The sequence below is a fragment of the Phaenicophaeus curvirostris genome, chromosome 3 (assembly GCF_032191515.1).
Source record: "Phaenicophaeus curvirostris isolate KB17595 chromosome 3, BPBGC_Pcur_1.0, whole genome shotgun sequence".
In the NCBI taxonomy this organism is placed as follows: domain Eukaryota; kingdom Metazoa; phylum Chordata; class Aves; order Cuculiformes; family Cuculidae; genus Phaenicophaeus; species Phaenicophaeus curvirostris.
Genome location: NC_091394.1, coordinates 21,274,615 through 21,297,520, shown reverse-complemented (window position 1 = coordinate 21,297,520; position 22,906 = coordinate 21,274,615). Strand labels below are relative to the sequence as shown.

Sequence of the window (22,906 nt, the reverse complement as noted above, 5' to 3'; positions counted from 1 at the left end):
AGTTTAACCCCACCTGGACAAATTTTGGCAGCTAAAACCATGCAGTTGAGCCTCCAAAATCCCTTCTCCCCCCACCCCCGACCTCCAGGGAAAGGAGAGAGGGAAATGAGAGGAAAAAGACTTGCAGGTTGGAAACTAGAACTAGAGCATTAATGAAATTATAATGATAATAATGAAAATAATTAGAAAGTAATAAAATATATACAAATATATGAAATAGCATCCCCACCACTCAATGACTACACATCACCACAAATGCTGCAGAGCAGACATGAGGGAATGGGTCCATGGCTAGAAGGGAGCTGGACTCAGGAACACACAGATCGAGAATCAAGAGCAACCAGACAAACAAGGTCCTCAATGGACATTGGGCCATGGCAGAAAACAGCGAGACCCTCGTGATCTCTCAGTTTTATATCGAGTATGATATATATGGGATGGAATACCCTGTTGGTCAGTTTAGAGTCATCTGCCCTATTCACCTCTCCTACCATGTGCGACCTCTTCTCTGCCAGCTTGAGGATGACCTTACTTAAGTATAAGCATTGGCCTTTTTTCATACCAATGCCCTGTGTTACCACTTTAGAGGTAAACACAGTCTCAAAAACATGCAGTTAGCTTTCAGAAAAATGAAGTTACTTACAGTAACTGAGTTAGTCACAAAACTTACTCTAATTTAGTTCAAACTACCACAACGATAAAGCATTACAGTCTGTCAGACTGGTTTCATGAAGGACATTATATTTCCAATTCAGAATTTATTCCAGAATAAATATGTACAGATACCAGAATTTTAGCTAGTTTGGTGAGCTTTGGGACTCAGGAGTTATCAACCTACACACAGCAAGATGTACGTGACAATACTTCACAGAAGTATTTTTTCTTCTGTACCTTCTTTGCCTTCTGCCCTAACAAAAAAAAATATATGTTTTCAAGATCTCTTTCATGGTTGAATTCTTAGAGACTACATCTCTCCTCCTCACCCCAAGTGCCATCATTAACTTTACTGTTCTTTTACAGTTTGACCACCACAGCTGCACTACATATTCCACAATATGCAAGGAACACACAGATTTTAACAAGTCCAGATGACTCATCCACAACATAGATCTCATTTCTACATTGTTTGTTGTACAAAATTTAGTTCTAAATTCACCCGGTTGGTTTTTGTTTTGTTTTTTTTTTCACACTACCCTTGCTGGTGCGACAGATAAGAGAGGCAAGCAGAAAGAATTCTCTTCCATCAAAATACATCTTCATATGGGCTAAACTATGAATAATCCACTCATTTTTCTCATTTATAAAAACACATCATTAACAGCTCAATAAAGGGGGCTAAACAGGATTACGATGATCAAGGAGAAAGCAGGAGTGAATTACAATGGACCTAGCGTGATTTGTGGCAGAGGGAAAACAACTACTAAACTAGTTTTTTTCAAAGTGATTAAGACCATACAAATTTAAAACAATTATGTTGAGTAGGTCTGTTAAATATATCCGCCTGAAAACAAATGAAAGGAATAAATTAAAAGCAAACACTGAAACAAAGCAGTACAGATTTACAGCTTAACACAGACTGAAGAGATACTTGTTGGAGGAAAAAGAGAAACTATTATAAATACAGTTTAATCCCATCATAGTACGGCTGGAGTAAAAGCAGTACCTCTGTGGGAGGTATCTGTTACCAAGAGCTTTAACTTGATTAAAACACTGAGATGTCTGATTGGATCAAAACATCATCTCAAGAATGGCTTGGGAGGTATCTATTGTAAAAATAGACTGGTGCTGGAATCAAGAGCAATATGCAGGTAAAAAGTCTGCAGTAGGATCCCAAAAGCCTGGTAGAGCTGCAGGTCTCAGAATACCCAGGAACTCCTTCGGCGATGACTTCAGACTCAAATTTCTCATAGAACCACATAACAATCGCAGAACAGCACAGGTTGGAAGGGACCCTGGAAGATTATCTGGTCCAACTTTCCATAGGAAAGGGAGCCTGGATGAGATTACCTAGCCCCATGTCCAACTGCATCTTGAAAACTTTGTGATGAGGACTCCAACAGGTCTCTGAGGTGGTTGCTCCAGTGAATGATTGTTATCACTGTAAAAAATTCTTTATTATATTGAGATGAAACCTCTCCCAGTGTAATTTCTACTTGTTGCCCCTTGTCTTCTCCATGTGGGTCCTCGTGAAAACAGAGCCTCTGTCCTCCTTGTAGCTGCCCTGTAAGTACTGGAATAGTGTCATGAGGTATCCCAAGCCTTCTCTTCCGCAGGGACTAAAGGCCTTGTTCCTTCAGTCTTTCCTAACAGCAGGTTCTTCAGTCCTTTGATCATCTTCATGGTCCTCCCGTGGACCCTGTCTCGTGTGCCTGAGTCCTTCTAACTACAGGGACAAGAACCGAACACAGTATTCCAGATGCAGCCTGAAAAGCACTGAGTAGAGCAGGATGGTCACGTCTTGATCTTTGCTAGTAGTGCTCCTGTGGATGCAGCCCAGGATCAAATTTGCCTGTGTTGCTGCAGCAGCACGCTGCTGACTCATGTTCAGCTTTTTATCCACCAGGACCCTCATGTTCCTTTCAGCAAGGCTGCTCCCTAGCCACACAAACCCTAGCCTGTACTGGGCTTCAAGGTGTATGCTGGAGATATCTAAACCTGGAAGCTAACTCATGTCCCCATGAAAATATTGTGTTTCAATGGCTATGCCCTGAAATTTCCCTTCTGCAACAGAAATATTTCTCTGGTGCTTCATGTGGGCCAGTAATAAAGCCATCCTCGTAAAACTCTCCAGTAGAAGAACCCAAAATAAGAGAAGAAATATGACTATAGTACAGCAGGTTGTTCTAAATAATGCTGCTAGATATGCATGGGGGACAGGACAAAACTGGGACAACAATAAGCAGTAGGTTCCACATTAACATAACACAAACACCTTCTTTATTACAGATAATTTCACAATGCTTATGTTCTGTTTCAGATACCCAGCAGGAACACGTGCTACCCTAGCTTTCCATTACTTTTTAAATCATATTTATAGTATTTAAAATACCATTTTACATCTGACTAACAACACAGTTATGCATTCCACTAGAGAAGAAAAAAACTGTACCTGAAAGGTATGCAACTTTTTCCTTTAAAATTGGCAATACTTCCATAGCTTTCATTTCATCATTTTTGCGAAACCCTGAGAAAAGGCAAAGACATGGTAATTAGTCAGAAATTCAGATAAGATCGGCTTCTACATTAAATGAATGCACTGTATAACACGTACCTTTGGAAAACATTCTGAATGTTATGATTACATGAATTAAGATAACCTTACTGTAAAAGACTGCAAAAAAATCAAACCAAACTTTTTAAATTATATTACTGAACAAGTCATTGTTTTGACTAGCCTAACAAACTGCATGGTCTGTTAGCAAGCCTTGGTAGAAAACAGAATACTGATGAAGAAGGCTAATTCTAGTAAGTAAAAACTATCAGTTGGATCTTGTTGCTTTTAGTCATTCCAAATCCCAAGCTAACAGGAGTAGGTAACTTTAGAACAATTACCAGTACAAAAAAAAACAAAAAAACAAACAACAGCCCCCTCCCCAATTCCAAAATACTCCAAAAACACCAGGCAAAAAGACCCACCAAAAAAAACCAGCAGCATTTACACGCAATTTTCCTTACATCACTTCTGTAAGCACAACTGGGAGACAAAGCTATTAACTATGGTTCTTCTGCTGCCGAGCAAGAGCAGAACTTTGTAACAAGAGAGCACATTCTGTCGGGGTAACTTCTTATACCCATGGTGTTTGAAATGGTCCCCAAGGTGAATGATTACAGTCAATGTTGCAAAGTAGCACATAACCAGCTTGACCCTCCTCTCTACTTCCATTGCATTTCTGTGGCTAGATTCTAAACTTTTCCCTTGACTAATATGGGAGATTTAGGAATCATTTTATTTATGACCTTATATTCCACGTTGACCTGTAAAATACAGAACTGGTCCCTTTTGGGACAATCTTGTTAATCTTACAAAAATTGTGTGGTTTTGTACACACACTTAAACAAACTGTCTATGACCCTTCCCAGTCTCTTTGGACTCATGTACTTTTTTAAAAAAAAAACCACCTTATTTCTGAAAAAAGAACCTCTTTTGGCATGAGTGGGAAGCACTTCTCAATCACTGTTCAAGTCCAGAAGTGCTGTTAAGTAAGACAGCCCAAGAGCCTGGTAAAACACAGTAGTCATGTTCCTTAAAAGCAACAGTTTGAGCTATTTAGAAGATTAAAAAAAGGTCATTTCTTAATTATTTATAGCTTTAGGGAAGTCCTAAAAGAGCAAGGTCTGATGTACACGTGGCAGTCTTTTCTTAAATGTATTGTTGTTGTTCTGTCCACAAGGGCCACAATCCTCGTAGAGATAGCAGCAGAAGCTGTCATTGTTGCCCAGCAGGGAGGCTATAATTTCTCTTCCTCCTCAAAAATACCCAGATGCCTCCTATCCTCTTGTCTCAGGCTCTGACCTTTAACATAAGAGTTGTGTGCCTCAGAGCTAGAACCTGAAGTTATCATACTGATGTAAGCAAGTATCATAAGATTTGTATATAAGGATACATATACGTAAATTACAGCACAGGTTTTCCATTCCAGCTAGCAATATTGAACCTTCTGTGCCTCTACAGTATGTACTTATGGACACTACCCTTCACAACAGACCCAGGACACACCGAACAGAACACCCAAAGGACAAAGATGGCCAGGTGTTTACATGTCAAGAGCTACTAAACCAAATTACTTTGTTCAGCCTGATGAACTGAGGTAGACACACCAGCAGTCCTCAACACTTGTAATGTATAGTGGTAGCAAAAGGTAGCTGGCTAGAATTGCAGTGAGAGGTTTACTTCAGATGGCAGGAAGTTTTGTCAAGGAAATAATTGTGAAGGGATTTTCTGTGGAAGACTATGGACTATCCACCACTGGGGATTTTTAAAAAAATGCATTTAGACAAACATCTGTCAGCAATCATAGAATAGTTTGGGTCAGAAGGGATCTTAAAAGATCACCTAGTTCAAATCCCCCAGCCACGAGCAGAGACACCTCCAGCAGATCAGGCTGCTCAAAGTCTCATCCAACCTGGCTTTGAACACCTCGAGGGATGGGGCATCCATGACTTCCATTGGCAACCTGTTCCAGTGCCACACCACCCTCACAGTAAAAAAATTCTTCTTAATATTTAAGTCTACCCTCTTTCACCTTAAAAACGTTACCCCTCATGCTATCACAGCACTCATGATAAAGAGCCCATCCCCACTGGGACACTGTCTCAGCACCCACAGATTAGAAACAAAAGAGCGCTAAAAAATCCTCTTCCAGCCATTGGCTAGTTGCCTGTTTTTCCATGAACATCATAAACCAAACTAGGACTTTCACATTCTGAGGAAGGCTAGACTAGGAAAACTAGTTCCTCCCATGCTGCATGGAGGGGTTCCACATGATGGACAATATTTTGCATTCACACAGAAACTCTAGACCAACAAAGCAGTGAAGGCATGTAGCTATTTCTTTCACATTTGTGCTTATACTCTTAGTGGTCTAAGATGGCTCTAAAGGAACCTCTTGCATTATTCCTTCCTCCAGAGTACTCGCTATGGGTTATCAGCCTTTTACTGAACTTGACTGCAGTTTGCTTCCTCTTAAGTTTTCATTTAGCAGGGACTAAAGCTTTCAGCAAGAGTTTAAGAAAACCTTGGGCTTAAATAACTGATTCAAAAAGAAGGCAAATACCTTTTCCAACCTCAAAATATTTGTGCTTCAGTTGACTGTTAAGGCATACAGGCACACTTCCAAATTTAAATTTTTTTCAGCACGCTTTGAGCTACTCCCCATAAATTTAATGGCAATTTAGCATACTCAGCTTTCATATCAACCACGGTGATTCCTTTTCTTTACAGTAAATTTAGAGGTAGAAAACACTTTCTCCTCACCTAAAAAGCATGCAGAAACTAGTGCTGTACTTTGCTGTGTATCTTAGCTCTAAATTACCCAAGACACTGATGTTACCACAACTTGGTTGCTCAGACTTATAAGCCCTTAAACTACTTCACCTCAGATGATGCGCAGTAGCTGCACATTTTACTTTGCCTGTGGTATGTAAGAAGCAAGAAACATTTAGCTAGCATTTCTTTGACTATTAAGGGGCTGCTCAAGGTAAACACCAGAGCAAACACATTAGCATTTGGCTTGTGTTCTGGATCTGCATATCCTTAAGGCTCACTGCCTTGGATTACCATATTCCTGCTGCTCTAAACAGCCTACTTTTATTCCAGCTCTGCAGTGTTAAGGCTTAACTGAAAAGACTGTGGGGTTTACAATTGACAAAAGAATGCTGGGGAGCAAAGAGGGTTGACTATAGCAAGAAAGTATTGATTTTATCTCTAATGCAACAATAATAATAATAAAAAAAACCCAGCAATATAAGCAGGTTTTAAGGGCTTGGGGTGGGTCGTGTGTGTCCCCCTTTTTAAAGCCTCTACACCACAAAACATGTGTGATTATAAGGATTTCATTTAAAAAAAAATTCAAGGCATTTACAGCACCCAAATGAAATGCCATAAATATCTGCACCAATCTCTCCCTACACAGCTCAGCAACCTCCGCGCCAGCCGGCTGCATCACATGTTCCTGGAGATGATGTCACCCTTCCCTGGCAGCCTGGCTGCAGCGCTGCCGCCGCAGTCCCCGCAACCCCGTCACCCACTGCGCAGCCCACCCCACCGATGGAGCAGGCAGAGGTACCAGCAGATGACCCACGCCTGGCACAGTGAGCTCAATGGAAGAACACAACCCAAGCCTGCACGGCACAGATTGGCAAGTACAACATGCAAATGGGCTTTCATTCCCATGGCACACGCTTCTCCTTTAAAAGCATGAAGTATAGGCTTATATGGAACATAATTATGCTGTTCCTTTAACTATTTGGTTAACCTACTAAGACATTTTTATTTATAAAAACTCCATGTTTTTAAATAATAAATCCTACACCAGTATCTTTTAAACATAATTTTAGTCTTAAACAGGAAAATCACCCTTGGTATTTTCAGTAAGTACTAAGGGAATAATCCTTTTACAGTTCTACATTTTTAATAGGTAGTATATGCCCTTCTGTTGTCTCATACATCATAAAAACTCTCTTCCCAGTCAAGAGGGAGGAAACTCAAATTATGGTAATTAATATGCATCTTTAGTAGATTAAGTAACACACAACTAAGTAGTCCATTTCAATTTAAGAGATCCCGCCCCCAAGCCCATGAAACTTTTATAATTATGCAATCCCCTAAGTTAACAGTAATACAAGCTTCTAATAAAGAGTCTGTTATTACAGAGCAGCTAGTGAAGCATTGTATCACACAATTAAGATCTTTAAAACACACAAACAAGAAAAAAGCAAAAGAAAATCACCTAAAGTTTTCATACAGATGAACATACTGGAAATTTAAGAAGTCTTTCCCACAAACACACTACCACTTCTTTGCCCCCACAACTTCAGAACGAGAAGACACTATCAGCCAGCAAAATCTCACAAACTGTCTGTACTAATCCTTTTTCTCAGGCTGTGTGAGAAGCTAAGATATTTTGTTGCAATAAATTAATTTATCAAGCTGAAAGACCCATGGAAAGGACAACACTCCTGTGCAAAGGAATGAGCCCTACAGGGGTTCTAAGAGCCCTTTACCCAACTGGCCAGGACAGCCCGCTCCTGCTTGGGCTGTAAATGTTCCCAAATCCCATGGTGAAGATCTGGCTGCAGAGCTGCATGCCCACCTGCCCTGAAGACAGGAGAGTGACCCAGTGTAAAGGAGCCACTTTAGCCAGGCAACTGCGGAGTTCCCATAACTCTGCCACTCTGATCTCCCCAGGGTACCCAACTTGCTGAAACTTCCCCGGGGCAATGAAATACAACAAGCAAGTCACCTGTAGAGCAGTAACAAAAACCGTTACTCTGTCTGGTACTTCAACCACCCAAGACAAATGCTGTACTAGTCTAAGGCTGAAGGGTCTTTCAGACACAGGAAACAAAGTAACTCTGTTAATGATATTGTGCTGTAATTAACAGTAACTAGTCAGCCACAGAATTAAAGGGAGTAAAATTAAAATTGCCTTAAACACATCTTTTAAACTAACAATTTGGTTACAGAATTGTGATAGAAAACAACATTGGAAACAGCTTCCCCAAATATGCATCACTGCCCCAGGAACACAGAAATCTTTGAAGGTATCTTAAGTGTTGTGCATAGTTCAGTCATGGCAACAAACAAATTATAGAAATGTAAATTTCTACAGAAGGAGACTCAGAAATTGAGGCTATGAGCAGCATCTCTTTGCTAAGAGGCTGATGAACACTCAACCATTGCTGTCACACACAACTTAAAAGTTTTATGAAACATGGCTAGGAAAAAAAACCACAACAAGGAACGCTCTCATCCTGAAAACTCGCACCTTTAAGAATACAACTGCTTCTCAACTTGCAACATAAACCCAACACTTTTGTATAGGTGCAAACAAAAGAAGCCAGATTCAACCCAGAATACATCAGGGCTTCATGTTCTCTTTGGACTTCAGTAAAGTGAATCAGTGTGTTGTAACACTGACAGTAAGCAAGTGCCTCATCTGCCACACTGATCCATCCAGTGCCAGCCTTCTAATCTCTACCTCTTCTTTGACAAAAATCTCATTCCATACCAGAGAAGCCTCTTTCAGCAAGTTATTTTCCAAAGAGCATTCGCTTAATTTCAAAGGACCTGCTCAGAAATCCATGCACTACACTAAGTCCTACAGGAAGGAAAAAGTCTCACATAGAGACTGAGATGATAGGAATTCAGAACTGCTGCATTAATGCTACAGTCCAGACAATCGGGGGCTAGGTAATAAAAGGACTGGTTTAAGTTTGTCATTAGTGTAAAAAAATACTTGCTAGGAGATGAGAGATAAAACAACTTCAATGGGTGGTGAAGAGACCAGTTCCTACCCAAGCAGCAATATTCTGCATCTGAGTAAGGCAGCAGGAACTGCAATTCATTCTGCACAAATCCTTGCATCCACTAGTCTTTTTGTGTTGATTAAGTTTTACCCTGGAATAGAGAAGCACAAAACTGTGGCCAGTCAACACTGAAGCAAAAAGAATCAAAGATGTTGCTGCCTTTAGGATTTCCTCTGTTTCATAGTATGACCAATATCAGCTACATAACCCTGAAATCTGAGTTAATCCTTCCTTTAATTGTAAAGCCATCCTAGGCACATTTCAAGAGAAATCGCCCTCTAGCTAATTAAGTAAAAACAGTAAAAACAAAAACAAACACCAAAAGAAGGAATAAAGAAGTTCAAATGTAATGAAGTTAGTGCATGATTAGACTGATTCAGGTTTAATTATTTGCCTTTTTCTTCCTTCCCCATATCAAAAGATGATAACATTGATTTTAAATCCTGGAAATCCATAGGTTTATTATTTATTTGGGATGTGAACAGGTTGGATCAATGGGCCAGGGTAAATTGTATGAAGTTTAACAAGGCCAAGTGCCCAGCAGAAAAGGACCTGGGGATGTTGGTCAACAGCCATATGAACTTAAACCAGCAGGTGGCCAAGAAGGTCAACAGCATCCAGGCTAGTATCAAAAATGGTGCAGCCAGCACGAGCAGGGAAGTAATTCATGCCTCTAGATTCGATGCTGGTGAGGTCACACCTCGAATATCATGTTTGGTTTTGGGCACCTCACTACAAGAAAGACATTGAGCTGAAAGAGTGTGTCCAGAGGAGGGCAGTGAGGCTGGTGAAGGGTCTGGAGTACAGGTCTTATGAGGAGCAGCTGAGGGAACTGGGATTGTTCAGCCTGGAGAAAAGAAACCTGAGGAGGGCCCTTATTGCTCTCTACAGCCACCTGAAAGGAGGCTGTAGTGAGGTGGGTGTTGGTCTCTTCTCCCGATTGACTAGTGATAGGATGAGAAGAAACGGCCTCAAGTTACATTGGGATAGTGGATATTACAAAAAAATTCTCTACTGAAAGAATGGTAAAGCATTGGAACAGGCTGCCCGGGGAAGTAATAGAGTAACCATCCCTGGAAGCATTCAAAAAATGTGTAGACATGGAACTTTGGGACATGGATTAGCAGGCATGGTTGCGTTCAGTCAATGGCTGGACTTGATGATCTTAGAGCTCTTTTCCAACCATAATGGTTCTATGATTCTATTCAACTTTGCTTATCAGTTAACAACTGTATATGATAAACCTCAGTTGCAAGTAGTTTATACACTACCTCCTATATTTTTCAAGCATCCAAAAAGAGAAAGAGAACACAAAGCAGGTTTCCATTTTGTCATGGAAAGGTTTTAATAATAGAATAGTGGATAAATTTCTCAAGATGGTATTATTCAATGAAAAATAATTTTAAACAAGATATGAGGAGATTTACGAGCAGCCACTGTGAAGCCTTTCTACATCTTTGCACTGATGTTACTACATAGAAACCAGTACAGGTTAATAAATCAGTAGAACCATTTGATTCTTCCCTTTGATCAGACTTGGAAAAAATGATTGCTTAACACCAGAAGTTCTTGGTTTTACAAGTGAAATCAGACTACTGAGGTAAAGGTGAGAAAGAAAACTGAACTTACATAAAGCAGAAAATGGCAAAAGAACAACGCTAAGTGAAAATACAACCTAATGGGTTAGCAAAGGGAAGCAAAAGATAAAGTTAAAACTAAAGTTAATGCATGTATGGGAGTACTGATAGCTTTTCTTGATTTTAACTCAAGTATTGTAAGTGCCAATTTCAATTTTATGGCAGACTTAACTAAAATTCATACTTTTGTATGCAAGTAAAGGATTCATAGAGCTATCAGAGCTGTCAATTCACCAACTGCACTGTTATCGCTTCCTTTTATAGAAGTTGCCTATATTCATTGCTGCTCAGCAATCTCACACCATCTTTCACATTGCAACAAAGCAAGAGAATTCGGGAAAATTATGGCAAAGACTGCAATTCTTTTCTCTTTCCTGAAGCTTTGTGAGCTTGCAGATGACCAGTTTCAAAAGGTATAAAGGCAATTCATCTCTGGAACACTAACTGTCAAATATGGCTTTCAGAGCATCTTTAAGACCATACATCTTTCTTTTTTGGTAGAAAATAAGGAACTATCAGCAGGGTTTTTTTTTAAATTACCTGCAGATCACTGGGCTACATTAGTAGCTTTGGCATTCATCATTTATTCATTCACTTCTTGTCAGACCAGATTCTGAAGCTTCCAGGTGTCTATAACAAGGACACAGCTTAGAGGCATATAACCGGAGGGGAACGATTTCAATGTTGTTCCAACAGCCATATTCATACGCTTAAGTAAAGCGTTAATATTTGGTGTACCTAATATCTATTTACTTAACACTAAGAACCCAGTCCTCAAATTAGAGCAATTCCAGGAGTACGATATGAGTATGTTTTTGAATCCTTCAGCTCTGATAAAGCTCAAGATCCACTCAGAGAATGTTACACCTTCAAACATTCCGTTTAATCACAACAGTTCATGGAAATGTCCCTCCTCTTCCTGCACTGTTTTGCATCCTATGCACTCTCCTTTCCTGCTGCCAAGAACTGCACCACGTCAATGCTAAGCTGGTATGCAGCGCTACCACAAGGCAACCAGGGCCTCACCAAAGTGGGTACCCCCAAAACTGCCTCCCAGGAAGAAAATCAGATTTACTGGAAGGTTTATAGATGCTTATGCCACCTTTAGTTTTTATCATTTTTGTTAAGTGCAAGAGGTTCTCTCCTACCATTTTTATAAGCTCTGTATTTCGGCCCGGCATCAAGACAGACCTCTCCTGACTATACTTTATGGGGGGAGCACAATGTCATACAGAAGGGAAGTGGGAGAACAAAAGGCGACAAGTGTAGCTGATAATACATACTCAAGTATGAAGCACGACCAAATTCACTGACTGAGTGACCATCCTGTTCTCAGAAGCTTACATAGTCATCTGTTCCTCAGTTAAGAATGAGTAAGCACTGAGAAACTAGTTACCCCAGTGTGTACTACAACACTTGCTGAAGAGATGCCTTAGGAACAAAAATTGAAAAGAACTCCAGATCCTAAGTCACTCTGCTAAAAATGTGCAGTTCCCACGTACTCGGGCAACAGGAACCTTAAGTATTATCTGTATTTTGTAGTGAGATACTTTCCAACCTGAATTACCCCTTTGATCCCATGAAACGTGGAAGCCAGCAACTAGTTACCCTCAACTGAGGTAAGGAGAGCCGTGTTCTTAAATTTATCTATCCATTCAGGATGCTCAATCTGCACCTCTTGTCCTACTGACATTGTTGGGAGTTCATTTGTTTTGGTGGGAACTGTTCATCCATCTCTAAGCGCTGCAATACCCCAATTCACTGCACTGCTGAGGTGGCAAACCTTTTTGCAGTGGTGTTCCAATACAGCAGTAGCACGTTTCTCTTAGTGCAGTTGGATACTTTCCCTGTTGACTATTGCTACAGACACTCATAGCTTAAGGGGTCTACACTGTCAGGGCTATAGGGAGGGTACCCAGCCTCCTATAAGAAAATTGGTTTAACATGCAGTTGTTTAAACAAGGTCTGTAAGCAATCTCTACTTTTTCTGCTCAAAAGATAGATCAAGTGAAAGGCAGTAGCTTCTAAATTCTGTGCAGCAACAGCTGGAACATAACATTTTAGATCATGTCCTTTGGCTCTTGTTCCAAACCACCATCTGGAGAAATCTCTTTTCACACTGAAATTGATGAACACTATGGCAAGGGCAGTAAAAATAAGCAAGCTAAAACACACTGAAAATTGTCCTGCATAGTTTTATCCTGTGCAACAACAGGAAGGACTATTTCCATCAGCTCTGAAATCAATCAAAAATACCAAAAAATAGATTCATATTCTACAGAAGAAATGCCTTTCTATAGCACAAACTATTGCTTTTGGGCTTCCTATCATTCCTAGACTCCAAGATTAGGCATTTACTGCTTCTATTTTCTAATTTAATTTTCTTTTCCACCTTTTTTTAAAAAAAAAAATATATATATACACACATTTTCACACCACCTTCATTGTGGAAATCCATACGTGAAAATTAGACTAGGTTACACTCATAATTGGAGACATTAGTGCTTAAACAACCGTTTTTTGTTGAATACTCCTTCCTCTTCCACCCACCCCCCTTCCTTTTTTGCATGACATTTTACATTCCTTCTACAGCAAAACTAGCAGTTTGCAACAAGATGTATGTCAAGTAACTTGATTTGTGCACAGCACTTATTCCTTCAAATTCCCATTTTATTAGTTTGCAGCTGTAAGGAGCTCAAGCTCCAAGAGCCCTGAGACACAGGAAATACAGGATGAATCCAAGCTTCTCTGCTACATTACAGTGCACGTACAAAAGATCAACATAAGGAGGACAGGGGAGACATTTTTTTTTTTATCCTGCATCGTAAAAACAGTCAAGTTCATACTGATTCAAACAACAGAGAGAAAGAATTATCTGCAGCTTGTTCTATACAGCCCTTAGCTTCATACACAGGACTGTTAGATGGGGGCAAATGAAGTTTTAAATCAGAGCTTCTCCCTGCTCTCCTTTTTTAGCTTTTTACAAGAGTGATTTCTGATTAACATGTTACTGGTTAGAATCAACCAATTCTTAAAAAAAAAAAAAAAAGTGATCAGAAGTCTACAGGGGAATTAAGCGTATTTTACTTCTAATATGCGAGCGGTTGCTAACAGCAACCTGCTCCCCTCCCTCCCTCCCTGCCTTTGAAAGAGAGAGCAAGATTACCGTGAAATGCCAAAAGAGATGTCCAATGCCCATCTCCTTTGCTCAAGGATTACGTTTGAAATCATAGCTTGAATTACTCTAAGCAGGTGCGTACATATTCTTAACACACATGCTGTGTTCATTAAAAATGCAGGTTTAAGACAATAGAAGGCGAGGAATGCGACAAGCAATCACTCTACTGAGACACAAGTGAGCCCCACACGGGCTTGGTGGTAGGGAAGCAGTGCAGCACAGCTTGATCTGCATGCAAGCCGATGAAAGCATGGCTCACACATGAGTGCCGCACTCGCAGCAGCAGCGCACATTACATCACCAGCTTTGTGCAGGGCTGAACCATTGCTGAGCTCGGAGGAGCAGAGCCACACGCTGCATCCCTGCTCCAGCCCCCAAACCTTACGGAGGCAGAAATACAAACGATCTGAAGTCACGCAAATCTTACTCTCCCTGCCCTAAGATGCCAAAAATCCTCCTCATTTAGAAACAAACAAAAGAGTCTTACCACGTTTTGTTTTGCAACCAGATTTTGACTTGGGAATCAACAGAAAGGATTCTGCAGATTGTCATGTCTAAGAGAGGGAGGTTTCACGCTTCATTTATCAAATTTGCTCTAGCAGCTTTTTTTCCGTCAGATGACAAAGGCAAGCAGCCTGAATCTCATTAAGTGTGGCTCTAATACAGCTACTGAAGTACAAAAATTTAACCTAAATTAAGGCTGCATGTTCTCCATGAACTCCGCTTACTCAGCTCCTTCTATTTCACTGTACTGAAAACAAGATTAACATCTTGCCTTCACTTTCATCCATTTCTGCAAATGGATACTTACTACTATAAAGGCAGCACGTGCACTTCCATTGCTCTTGTCAGAAGCATGCTCCTAAACTCAGCGCTTAAAACCAGGGAAGAATTTCTAACCAGCTCACCTATTCTCAAGTTATGAGTAAATTAGCTTCAAACCAATTGTTACCTACAAAATAAGTATCAAATTTCTTTAAGAACAATTTAAGTGTGTACACAAATGTACTAATCAAGTGCTCCTTCATTTCTGAAAAAAACACAACATGAAACCTTGCTCATTTTACAGACCAAACTAGACAAAAGCTATTTAAACTTGACTGCAACTTTCCAATTCCAACTACTTGCCCGCGTAACAAATCCAGCCTAACAAAAACTTGTGAGTTCCCACTATCTCATGCTCGAAGATCTAACATCAAGTCTATAGACCTCAATAGGGCTGCAGTCATTAAAATTAAAGAAGTGCAGCCTGTTACTTCTCTGGTAACACAAGCTTCAAGTATTTACCCATCAGCTTTATTCATTCTTCAGCCTTCTACAGCATGGGCAATACAAACAGTTTATATGCCCAAACTATCCAGCCATCCACCTCTGTAACACTATTGGCAAAATACCACCACTACCAAATGTTTTATGTATTATTTTATTTCAATTGTGGGCATTCATCATGTGGGCATGTTATAACACCTCTGATCCATGCCTTTAAAGAACATGCTCAGACTTACAAAGCATTAAGTAGTACGGTATAGATACCATGTGATACCACCTGTAAATCAGGATAATGACAATGATTCAAGCACTGTAAGTTATAATATTTTAATGTAGTTCACAAAACCTGCCTAATTTAAGCTCAATTAAAATGAGTTTGTTGGTCTTCTACAACACTGACTCACCCTACACAAAATTCTAAGTGCATATGTTTCCCTGGAAAAGCTCTTTGAGACAATACGAGATAACATTTTTGTTTCATAAAAAAGTAGCAAATTACATTGGAATGCTTTACTTCGAATGTCTACAATGCATTTTAAAAGCACTAAGTAAAATTTTAACAATGCCTCTGCCTTCTCCTCTTCAGCTCCTGACACGATTCAAGATACACAAGTTGTCTCTGAAGATTTTAAACTCCAAAACCGATTAGCAGTCCCAAGGTGTATTTTTAAATGACCTAGCAAGTTTAATTAGAAATATTAGACTGCAGGGTAGAACAGTAACAAATGTGAAATTAAATTTCTCTTTAGGTGTTTTCACTTGTATTTTATTCTGCCCCCCAATCCCTCTTACACCATCTCATCATGTTGAAACACAAGTTTATAGCAGTAGTACCGCATAGCAACAGCTGATATATTTAGTTTGGCAAATATTTTTATTTTTACACATTATTACATGAGAAGCAATCTCTACTAAAGTGTTTTTGGTATAGAGCCACTTTTGTTACAGAAAAGTCATGTGGCAGCATTCTTATTTGCTCTTGAGCTCCAATACCCTGACATCCCATTCAAATTTTCAAGTTCTAATATCTACTATTATTTAAAAGACAAACAAAAAAAAAATCTGAGAAATCAAGTCATGTCAGAAGTTTACCAAGTCTTTTTAGCCTGGCTGCTGTTGAAAGCTTGAACATGAAGTAGTGTCATGTTCTTTTTCAGCACAAGTCATCTGGGTATTTGAAAGTGTACAGATAGATAATGGGCGTATTCTGGACTCAGCACAGGGGAAAATGTGTGGAGTACAACACTGTTTTACAGAGCATCCAGGCAGAAGACTGCAAGACTTGGACTGCAACTTCTCCATAAATGACTTACCCAAACATTTTGATAGCTGATATATCACAACAACCTCCCTTCATGCTTCCCTAACTGAGTGTATATGACCTGTATCATGTAGGAAGAATATTCCTGTCTATCAAATCTCCTAAGTCGTTTATGCATAGTTTTTATGTTATACTTTATCCCCACTACCATTTCATCAACCTTGCTCATACTAATGGTGAGTCAGTTCATTGACATTACTTGAACTACAAGATGGAGCATTTTATCTACTATCCATTTACTCTTCACACAACACAATATGTATCAAGAAGACTAGTCCTCTTCAGAAGTTATTTAACAGAACTCAGAAGTACATCAGTCTGGAATGTCTGGAAACCCCTTCCTGCAACAGATGATTTGACGCAGTATACTTCTGTTCTAACGAGGTTCAGAAGCAAGACTTAGACTATTACATATACGACTCAATTGTATACAAATTTATCCCAGTTAGCTCAGATCAGTATATTTCCAATGACAACTCAGTTCTGAATTTGGTAACTGAGCACCAGACAAAAACTCCATGGCTTATAACTTTTCAAAGAACAAACTGCAAGCAAGACATCAGGATATATTTCTGTCAGAATGCTAATACTGTTAGTAGCACCAAACCAGCCCTGATTTAAAGCAGACTAAAAATTGTACTACCCTCTCCATATGTGGAGAAAACAAACATGAAGTACCAGAGACTCAAAGAACAAAATTTTGAACTAACAAGACTTACTTTGTCACTTATTCTTGAAATAACAAGACTTACTTTGTCATGTATTCTTGAAATAACAATACATATAACACTAAGAATCCAAGTCACAGCACCGTAACACAGCATCTCTAGTTGCCTTCTTGATAGCTTTGTTATTAATCATTATATAAAGAAAGTAAATTTAAGACTCAAAATCAACAAGGCTAAAATTTATTTGGATGTATGAAAAAATACTAAAAATGAGTCCAAAATACTTCTCAGGTCCACTATCCGAAGGTTAAGTTGCCTACCAAAGCAGCCTGTCACTGGTAGATGTGAGATAATCCCATCCTTACACAAGGCCTGCTTTTGACCTCTTTGGGTAATTGACTGCCATTAAAATCACTTTTCAAGTGACTTCTTATGTCTGGATCTGTTGAGCTGTCATTCTTCGAGTTCTTGGCTCAACGAATTTCCATGGATATAAGCTCCCTAACCTTATTAGATTTTTTTTTTTAATCTTTCCAATTTAGAGTATACTACTACACATTAAAGATAAAGTATTGAAAACTTTGATTCCCCACAAAGACTTCCAATTAAATGTGACAGGTATATTGTGATTTCAGGTTTTTTTGAACTAAGGTTTGAAATAGCTGATGATTCTGAGCAATAGCCCTCTACCTCCACTGGATATTTGCCTTGCAACATGCAAAAAACTGAATCACTCTTAGATTATAATTACAGCAAGAAAGAATTGCTAAAGAGTGTCTACATAGAGCAAGTCTTCCATTTTAACTAGCCTACTTCCATTTTACCAGTTCAACCCAGTGTTGCTATTTGTTAGTCTATCAGCACCTACCAACTGATCAAAACCAAATTAAATACTTAATTATAGCAGACACTGCAACATCTTCTAGCAAATGTATTAATGCAGTAACATACAGTTTGGGTAGGCAGGAAGTAAGCACGGGCAGCCAGTGGACTAAGCATAAAGATTTAGATGAAAGTTAGTTGCAGTTACTTAATAGTTTTCCAAAAACGAGATATTACATTACTAAACATTAAGCCTTAATCAAAGACCAAAAGGAAACTAAAATATTTTAATTTTCTGGTACAGACATCTGTGCAGTTGATAGCTCATTAAACGATTGCGGGGGTATACATGTGTACACATATGCAGCAGCACACAGCAAAAGCCAAGAAATGGGTTCTGTCAAGTTCCATGCAACTGCATTATCAAGGGCTTAATTCAGTGAATAGGAAGTGCCTACTTAAGCCAGAGTTAGACGGTAATGATCAAAAGTAGGCTGAGGATTCTTAGTTTGATTAACTACCACCACGTCAGTAGCCTCAACAGAGGCTACCATGCATTAAATCTTGTTTATCAAGTATAGCTGTCCATCACCAAACTGGTTAAAAATAAAAGAAGTTGAAGAAACAGATCTCCCTGTTAAAATGGACTTGTCATCTGGAAGAAAAACATTTTAGGGAAGTTTCAATTTTAGGGAGGAAAGAAAACAACATACAGGAAAATTTCAATGTAAAAAGAATTCTCCATGATCTCAAAAAGGAAATGCTATTAAAACTACTATGCTTTATCAGGAAGAGACCCACCTCACAAACCAAGCCAAAACACAAGGCAGGTAAGTATGCAGATTTCCAAATACAAATTTAAAGTAGGACAGACAACTGAGCTAATACAAGGCAAAAGAAAACAACTCTTTGTTCAAGCCAAGTGCATGGAAACTTATACGTGGAAGTTGAATGTCTGTAATTGATTTTGCACATTTTGGATATTGTTAAAAACAACAGAAGGTGAAGTACTCATCTTTGATTTCCTCAAGAGAAAGCTGACTGACAGTTATCTGTCAACATCAGGGCACTCAATCCACACGAGTACGTGCACCACCAACATGAAGACACTGGGACATCAACAAGCATCGTTCCTACTAATACTGTTCTATCAAAAGCAAAAAGCTTCGCTATTTTGCAAAACCAAGACAAAATACTTTCACAGTGATGGTCTTGAAAATCTGTTGGATACACAAAAAATTTGAAGCACAACTGAACTCAGAAAAAACAACTTTCTAAGGCTGACAAAGTAATCGATGACTGAAGAAGTTATCTTAAATTAGATCTGTTTAGATGAAAGAAATGCAATTTACTGTTTAAACAAGCACATAGACAAAGTGTGTAAGGAACCATCAGTATTTCACCTCCGAGTTAAACTCTACAAGTTCTCTTCCCAAACCCAAATTAAATTAACCAATTTGTAAACTACATAGAAAGCAGTTCAACAATTTCATTTGCAGAGTAGTCTTGAAAGGAGAGCGTGTAAGCCCAAGCAAAGTTAACTCTATGTCATAAACTAGCTACACTCAAACTAGGAAAGATCTTCAATGGTCCCTCTTATTTCCAAACAGAGTTGAAGAAATTTAAGGGAAGTGTCACAGAAATCCTGCATTACAACAAAACTAACCTAAAGCAGACAAGAGCACTTGTGGGAATCCCACTGGTGATGACAAATCAAATTACAAGAGCCAGAATTACTAACATTACACCAGTCAGCTACAATGCCATCCTCTGAATTTTCACTCTCCAGAATAGCAGGTTTAGAGCAAAAAAACAATTGTGTTGCTAATGGCTCAAAGATTTCTCTGAATGAATAGTTGTCAGGTGAGCAATGCAATTTTGACACAGGAGACCATTAGCTTATCTGAGTACATCCTTATCTCCAGAATCTTCATTTACTTGGAAGTGCTATTCACCCTGAACACACCACAGGCATTCCTTCTCCATAATGAGCTCAGTATCTGCATTTACGCTCCCTTCAGCAGATGACTAATATTACAAGCACACTATTTTGATTGACACTTAATACCATAGCTGCCATTATCACTTACATCATGCTAAAACATGAAGTGTTACCCATATCTATTTGGAGACTAAAAGAATACAGAATTGCTTTGACACATTGTCAAGAAGCACTGTCAAGCTTCACCCACCATAGCTATGTTTTCTGTTTCTCCATCGTACAAGGTCATTAACTAATATACAAGTAAAGAGGATTCTATTAAATGTGTATAGCTACACATTTAATTTAATTTTGAATATTATACAGTAGCATGCCATTACAAGACAAAGTTCAATACATATTCAAGTAACTTACCATTCAGAAGTATCAGTACACCAGTTTTTTGCTTTGCATCCCATTTATAAGAACACATTGTTCATAAACCAGAGGCTCAATGTATCTGCAGCCAACAGAATAGATTAACTAAATGATGTATGGGAACAGTGAATTAATCCTTATCCCTTTATCAGGAAAAAATAATTCTGGCTTCAAAAACTCAGATTTGAGTTCAAGACCCCAGTGAACATAACATAGTTTCCACAACTGCTAGGTTTCTATCTTGTCCACGAAGTTCTGTTTCCAAGTAAAAATATTTTTTAACTACTCTTGTTTGAGCAGTCAGATGAAATGAGGTACAATACATGTTTGGAATCCAAGTCATCTTTGTCAATGCATATCTTCTGCCTGTACAGCTTGCTTGACTGTCAGTTTGCTTAACAGTTGCTCTGCCTGGATTTACCACCAAATAGGCTTTGACAATGATTGCTATTTAATCCTGTGTAATACCCAGATGCAACTGTTCCCAGATCGGAGGACAGTTTAAAAACACAGTCTCCTCCCTAGCTTCATATAAGTTTGGTGTCATGCACCAGAAATCTTGTAGGGGTAAAACTCAACAATAGGAAGGAACACTAAGCTATTAATCTTCTACATATTTATCTATGACAAGCAAATAATTATATATAAGGATTCTAATTCCTTATTTTAAAATTCAGTTTAGAAAACTGAACTTTCTAGTGTTTGTACTTTAAGCAATGACATTCCAAGAAAACTAAGTAACAGAGCTCACGACTGGAGCGTCTGGACTTAAACAACTCTCATACAGTATGCCTCAAATGGGAAGACTTGAAATATGCAATACAACGTAATTCAAACTCAAAAATCAACCTTCTCTCTACCCACTCATCTTACACAAGCCTACTGTTTCAATCATGGAAGTTGAACACTAGGAGGACATTCACCAGCCATTCTCATTTATTATTGCCCCCTTTAGAGCTGTCAACTTCAAGGATTTGCAATTATTTTACTTTTTTATTCAGATCATCTGTAAACTTAATCCTATCCTCCGTTTTTATGAATTCTATTTCCTAGTCATCATGGTACAACAATAAACATTTGTTACATAAAAAGCTTCAGTGTACATGAGAAATTGCTAGTAAGGAGATCCTACGTAAATATACAACAAAATGTAGAATCATTTCCTTAATAATTTAATCTGTGCTTACATTTACATGAAACAGGATCCTTCAATTATCCCTTAACATCCACATCCCAGTTTCTGAAATGCTGATCCTCCTGAAGGTATTTCCATTATCTAAATGAAAGTCTACACACACACTGCCTTAGAGAATTAAAACTGATGCAATATCCCAGTCTCTAAAGCACTAGAATATCCTTTCCAAAACAGAACTAAATAAAACCCTAACAACACCCCAATATTCTGTCTAGTTACTACTCTGTAGATATAAACAAATAACTTGAACTATTATTAACTGCCTGATAAATTTATCATTTCAATATAACACATACCTAAGATTTAGGTAACTCTATATCAAATACTTAATTAAGAACAAAGCATTAGTAGGGTAACAACTCCTGTCTACAGCACCAGATGATAAAACCAAAGATAAATTACAGTAGAGAAGAACATACTACTCTGCTTGATTTCACCTTAAAGATATCTAATGCTCCATTATTTCACCACCTCTGATCAAAAAGTCAGCATACTTGAATAATAACATGACCTGTGGATTTAAACTTCTTAATGTCAGTGATGAGCATGAGAGATTACTACACTCAGTTAAAAGAAACTGGCTCATTTAGGTTGGATTGACAAATATGAGATATTAAAAACTACATAAAAATTTCAATTTAACTGCCATTTTTCATGGCTGATTGGCAGCGTTACACAGGGCACACATGTCTAGCACAAGAAATCCAGGTCATAAAAGGAGCACTTCTAGGCCAACTGACTCAATGTCTCTACTCCACAGCTCTGGTGAAGTGCCACATCTTATCAAACCACAGCTTAAGCCTTATTCACAGGCTGTTGCCTTAATGCTTCAGGAAAAACTGGACTCAAATTTGGCCTCTGCATTACCTGAGTTACCTAGTTTACACCAAGGAAAAAGCAATATGCTTATTTGCTTTAAATTAGATATTGCCACTCTGGTGCTTAAACAACTCGAAGGCATTTAAGACAACGACCTCAGATTAAGACAGTCTTTCCTCTCTCACTGTAATCTGGAACATTACTCACTGCTGTTCTGCCTGGCAGAAACATTTGGGCTGACAGATTCCAGCTTCCTTGACTGCACTGGTCTTCCACAGACTTGCTTAACAATTTTTACAGCAAAACTAGAAGCAAGACAGAATTTCCAGATTTCTGCATGTTTGCCAGTAATTCATGGACCTTGCCTTTTGTTTCCAGGACTTCCAAACCAAGCAGCATAATTTTCTCAAAGCAGCTAAAAGCAGATTAGCTGATTAAAAAAGTGATCTGACTAAGAAAAGCTTTTATTAAGCAAAAGAAGAAAGACAGGATTCTCTTCTACTATTTTGCCTTTGCTCACCATGTAACAGGACACCTCCTCAATGTGTGTATCAGAAAGTGGGTCACCGACAAGTCACTGACTATATGAGTGGGAAAACATTTGATCAGTG

The 22,906-nt window shown here is 38.7% G+C and overlaps 1 protein-coding gene across 4 annotated transcripts in view; it reads right to left on the bottom strand.

Annotated features, from left to right (window-relative positions):
- TRIO (trio Rho guanine nucleotide exchange factor) overlaps positions 1-22,906 on the bottom strand; it is a 249,264-nt gene that overhangs the window by 174,334 nt on the left and 52,024 nt on the right. For 3 of the 4 annotated variants that reach the window (XM_069853494.1, XM_069853496.1, XM_069853497.1), the window contains exon 2: positions 3,110-3,184. In XM_069853494.1, coding sequence (XP_069709595.1) covers positions 3,110-3,184 — 75 coding nt within the window. Of the gene's footprint in view, positions 1-3,109; positions 3,185-20,278; positions 20,352-22,906 lie in introns of those variants that run through there. The other variant, XM_069853495.1, reaches the window with a different exon arrangement.